The sequence below is a fragment of the Geospiza fortis genome, unplaced genomic scaffold, assembly GCF_000277835.1.
Source record: "Geospiza fortis unplaced genomic scaffold, GeoFor_1.0 scaffold171, whole genome shotgun sequence".
In the NCBI taxonomy this organism is placed as follows: domain Eukaryota; kingdom Metazoa; phylum Chordata; class Aves; order Passeriformes; family Thraupidae; genus Geospiza; species Geospiza fortis.
Window position 1 is genome coordinate 1706652 of NW_005054313.1, and position 5289 is coordinate 1711940.

The 5289-nt window shown below is 44.3% G+C and overlaps 1 protein-coding gene across 2 annotated transcripts in view; it reads left to right on the forward strand.

The window, feature by feature from the left end:
* Window positions 1-5289, forward strand: part of CEMIP (cell migration inducing hyaluronidase 1) — a 48408-nt gene that overhangs the window by 27172 nt on the left and 15947 nt on the right. For both annotated transcript variants that reach the window (XM_031055961.1, XM_005419605.2), the window contains exons 13-16: window positions 608-813; window positions 2905-2974; window positions 3762-3890; window positions 4561-4646. In XM_031055961.1, the coding sequence (XP_030911821.1) occupies window positions 608-813; window positions 2905-2974; window positions 3762-3890; window positions 4561-4646 (491 nt within the window). The remainder of the gene's footprint in view (window positions 1-607; window positions 814-2904; window positions 2975-3761; window positions 3891-4560; window positions 4647-5289) is intronic.

Genomic DNA, 5289 nt, shown 5'->3' on the forward strand with positions numbered 1-5289 from the left:
TTGTTCTGTCCAATCAACAGTGTCCTGATCTTACCAGCATCCAAACCAAAACCAGAGCAGCATTGATTAACACCAGCTGATTTGTCTCAGGGTCAAGCAAATCTTCTGTCAACAACTTGAAAAAAAAGATCAGGTTAAACCTAAAACAAGCCAGCCTGTCTGGAAAACAAATTTCTGCCCTTCTGATAGCCTGGAAAAATATTTTTCATCTCAGCTGCATTTTTGAGCTGCATTTTATGTAGCTGCCCATGTAACTCCACATGAAGATGAATGAGCCCAGATGTGATTTGAATGTCTAATTCTTCTCCTCATCCCCCACCCTGTGTTTTTTCCAGCCTCATGCTAAGACAGTCTGTGATTTCTCAGACAAACAAAGGAATGGAATGAGCATTTCCTAGGTGATGACAAATTCTAGTTAAGTGTTAGAGTTATTGCTTTGACTATAAGCTCTTAAGGGCTGAGAGGAATCTTGCTTTTGGTTTTGGTTCTAGATCCTGAGTTCAAAAGGGAACTGAGGCTCCTATGTGCCATCACACTGAAGTTTGTTCTAATTGTGCAGTGGCTGAAGCATAAAGCCTCAACACTGGACTTTCTTTTGTTCACGCAGGTGAAGGATGTGGTGGGTTATGATGCCCTGGGCCATTGTTTTTTTACGGAGGATGGACCAGAGGAGCGCAACACGTTTGAGCACTGCCTGGGGCTGCTGGTGAAGCCCAGCACTCTGCTCCCCTCCGACCGCGACAGCAGGATGTGCAAGCTGATCACAGAGGGAGCTTACCCAGGCTACATCCCTAAGCCCAGGCAGGACTGCAGGTGAGTGAGAGCCCTTCTCTTCTCTTCTCTTCTCTTCTCTTCTCTTCTCTTCTCTTCTCTTCTCTTCTCTTCTCTTCTCTTCTCTTCTCTTCTCTTCTCTTCTCCTTCTCCTTCTCCTTCTCCTTCTCCTTCTCCTTCTCCTTCTCCTTCTCCTCCTTCTCCTTCTCCTTCTCCTTCTCCTTCTCCTTCTCCTTCTCCTTCTCCTTCTCCTTCTTGTCCTTCTCCTTCTCCTTCTCCTTGCAGGGCTTAGCCATAACAGACAGCATTCTGTGTATGGGATTATGTAGATATCTGTAGGGATCTGGGCTCTTTGCCCCAAATTTGGGAGAGCAGTTTCCTTGGGGTCTTTGTCCTTGTGCTATTCAGATGCCTACAGACCTAAGGTGTACTTTTAACTTTTTTCATAAGTCCATTGAGATGGTTTCCACCTAAAATATTGTAAATCTTTCTTTCAAAGTGTGCAAGCCCTGCCTTGTGCTTTGTAGAGTCTTGAACCATCATTTTGCTGATGGCTCAGCAAAAAGTTGCTGAGTTCAGAATGGGCCATGTTCTGACATTCGTGCTCATCTCAAACGGCAGCTGATATTGAAAAGATTTCAGTATCACCCATTTTGTCCTCAGAACAAGCTGAGGTTTTGTTCAAACAGAGATATTTTTAACTTTTTAGTTTGGCAAGGGAGAGAGAGGAATTCATGCAATGCTCTTTTTCACATCTGTGTTTGTTTATAAAATACACCTAATGTCCCTATTCTTAAAATAAGGGTTAATTAGCCAATATGCTCATTTTCCACTGATAATTTGCTTAATAGTCATAGGGACATATTTTGTGTGTAATTTTGAAGACTGTTGCATGAATGAGTGCTTTCTAATGGAAAGGTGTTATGGTACTTTGATCTGCCCTGTCTTCCTTTATAAAAGAATTCAAGATCTGGTCAGAAAAACAGCTCAGCTTGTTTTGCACTGGGATTATCCAGCCTGGAAGTGCATGGGTACGCCAACACTAATCCCAGTGCAGAGACAGGGGATGAGCACCAGCTGTGGCTCCATCAGCTTGGGAGAGGCAGGCAGGGAGCTGCTGCTAGGAATTCAAACAACAGGATTGTGCCAAATGACACTGTAACCTGCCCAGTCCACGTGGCTCTGAAGAACAGATTAGGCTGAAAGACAGGTCACTGTGGAAATACACTGTCCTTGCTCTTGCCTACGCAGCAGGAGGTGGTCTATAAATAATCCAGATTTGTTTATGTCTAGGGCAGTCCCACACCCAAAATAGAAAAATTTTGCTGTTTTCATGATAAAGTCAGACAAATGGAAATGCATCAGCAAAATCAGTTGGCCTAAAGCCCCTGTGAAGTCCCTCAGGCAAGAAAAAAATAGACATAAGGTTTCCACATGTTCATATCCTGCAGAAAGGCAAATCTCACCCAGCAAATTTAGGGGCCAGTCTGCTGGCTGTAAGTGCTGGATGTTTCCCTGCCTGTTGGTTAACAAATTCTGTATGTCACAGGATGGACAGTGATGGATGGATTGATCCGTCCTCCTTGATGGGAATCTTTCAGTTGAGAGCCTTTTATGTGCATTAGACAAATGCAATGCTTTTGTCCCAAAAGAAATGTGCAGGAAGGTGGGGGCAAATAAAATTAATCAATCACAGCAGCTCTTGGAACAGGCAGATAGGGGGGAGCACTTGGAAAGCCCTTAGTGGGCAATTCATTGGGTTCCTTGAATAAACAAGTCTCTAATGAACCCAAGGGCTTATGTGGGGGCAAAGTTCTTTTCTGTGACTTGTGCAACAACATATTTACCTTATCATAAACCATGATTGACATCTGACAGCTTCATAGCAGGCTTGGAATTGCAGTTGAAATTCCTCATTTAATATGTGGTGTTTTAAAAGATAAGGCCATGTTCTCTGTCAAACCACAGAGGACACGAGGTATGAGAAGAGAAAGAAAAAACACATTCCTCTTGTCCCTGGGCAGGGCCCCTTATCTGGGGAGGTATCAGCCTGCACTGGGGGAGTTTATGGGTGACTCTGGTGTGTGCTCAAAGTGCCATTTTCATGTTGCTCTTTGTTTTTCTGACGTGCAGTGCTGTATCAACCTTCTGGATAGCCAACCCACACAACAACCTTATAAACTGCGCAGCTGCTGGATCTGAAGTGAGTGCCCAAGTTTCTTATTTGGTAACAGCTCAGGCCAGTGACAGCCCTGCAAGGCTGAGGGAGGCTCTCACTGGAATAAAACCTGCTTTTGTGACACAGACACTTTAAATTTGCTTGATTGAGACACACATTAATGTGGCTGGTGCCACCAATAAAAAGAACGGTTTTGCTTTTGCTCCAAACTTCTTGTCACTTGCTGTTTCTAGAGCTGGATTTAACAAAATTCCACAGTGTGCAGCCTGAATAAATTAAATAAATGTGACGGTGGAGTCACAGAAAAGCCTTTGGCAATGATATTGTTGATTGCAGTACAGTAATGGTGCTCTGAAATTTCAGTCAGCCCCAATGCTAATTCCACAGACATTTTTGGTCACACCAGGAGCCCTTATTATCCTGAGAAGACATAAAAACAAGAAAACAGAGATGTGGTCTTTCCAAAGCTTTCAAATCTTGGGTACTTGTATTAGGACTCCTTGTTAAATTTTAAGCCACTAAATAAAATTTTTTTGGTTTTTAAGTTTGGAAAGTCTCACCTATGCTCCAATATCGATGCCAAAATTTAACCTGAGGCACCCTGAAGATCAGAAGGGTGAATACCAATGTTCATGTGCGTTAAACTCTTACATGGGTTACAATGTAAAAGCATGTTCATGTGCGTTAAACTCTTTGTGTGCGTTAAACTCTTCGATAGAGCGTTACACGGGTCAATGGCTGTGGTTTGTCCTGAAATCTCCGGGCGTTATGTCTTGTCAGCAAAGCCTCAGATGTCCCTTCTCTCTCTCAGGAAACAGGTTTTTGGTTTGTGCTGCACCACGTGCCCACAGGCCCCTCGGCAGGCATGTACTCCCCTGGCTACTCGGAGCACATGCCCATGGGGAAATTCTCCAACAACCGCGCGCACTCCAACTACCGGGTGAGTCTGCAGCAATGGGAATGGGAATGCTGCCCTCAGAACAAACCCCATCCCTCACTCCAGCTACACAAGCTATTACAGCCCATGCCTTCTGTTTCTCTTGGAGCTCTGCAGGCTTGTTTGTGGCTGAGATAAGGCAGCTTGCGGGAGCGCTCGCGGCCAGCCAGCACTTGCTCCACTTGGGCATCCAGAGCGGCTCTCCCCTCTGCTCAGGCTGCTTCCCTGCCTCTGTGCTCCTGAAATACTGCCTCCAGGAGCATCTGCTGGCAGCCTGTCTAATGATACATCTCAGCTGCCAATGCTGGCAATTACCTGAACAGCTTCTAGAGGGATAAACACGGCCGCTGTGTCTAATCGCCGTCTCTGCTGATTTGCTCCTTAGCGTGCCATGTTGTGTTACTAAGGGCTTTAGACTGAAGCTGAAGGTTTAGGTGTGTGGGAATACATGCAATTATGAGAAAAGTGCAGCTTTGGAAATTTGCAGCAATTTTGGGGGGTGTATACAAGTCTGGATAGTCCTGGCAGCCCTCTGTTTCACATGCTATTGACAGAAGCTGCTCTTAGCATCATGTGGGTGACTTTGGCTTAGAACAATTGGAGGTAGAGTCTGGAGATGGAAAGAGCTGTAAAATTTATATACTGTGATAATTGCTTTTCTCTTTTCCTTTAGGCTGGAATGATCATCGATAATGGCGTTAAAACTACCCCAGCCTCTGCCAAGGACAAAAGACCTATCCTGACGCTGATTTCTGGGAGGTAAAGTGTTTTGCATAGTTTGATTTGGAAAAGACTTCTCTAAAACACTGACTGAAAGCTATGAACTTGCTCCAGGGAAGCTCACAAGAATAATTGCAATGCCTTTGGGGTGGCTCTTTTTGAGGAAAGGTCTTCCCTTAGATACACCTTGCCATTTCTGACTTCATCTCTCCATTCTCCTTTATAAGGGACCCTCAACACCCACACCCTTCTGGTTTCATCCTTGTTCTTTAGCTCTGAGCTGATCTGGCTTGGATATTACATCTGCTGTAGGGTGTTCCATTGATTTTTGAATTTTTAGATGAGGAATAAAATTCACTGCCTGGTCAACAGTCCCTCTGGGCAGGAATTGCTGCAAGAGTTTCTTAGGAATAAGAAATTTCAGTATTCCTTGGGAATGCTATTAATTTTGTTCATTCTTTTAGAACCTGCTTGAACAGGGAGTGCTTGTGTCATGGGGCTCATGCTTTGATTTCACATTTCAGTCTAGTTCCAAATCTGACACTGCAGTAACAATCACATTAAATACACAGAGCTATCCTTCATTTCTGCTGCTGTGCACAGCCTCTCTGTCTAATGGAGCAGTTTAGAAATAATGGAAACCTCTCTGTAGATTGTATCATATCAGCAGACCTAGTGTGGT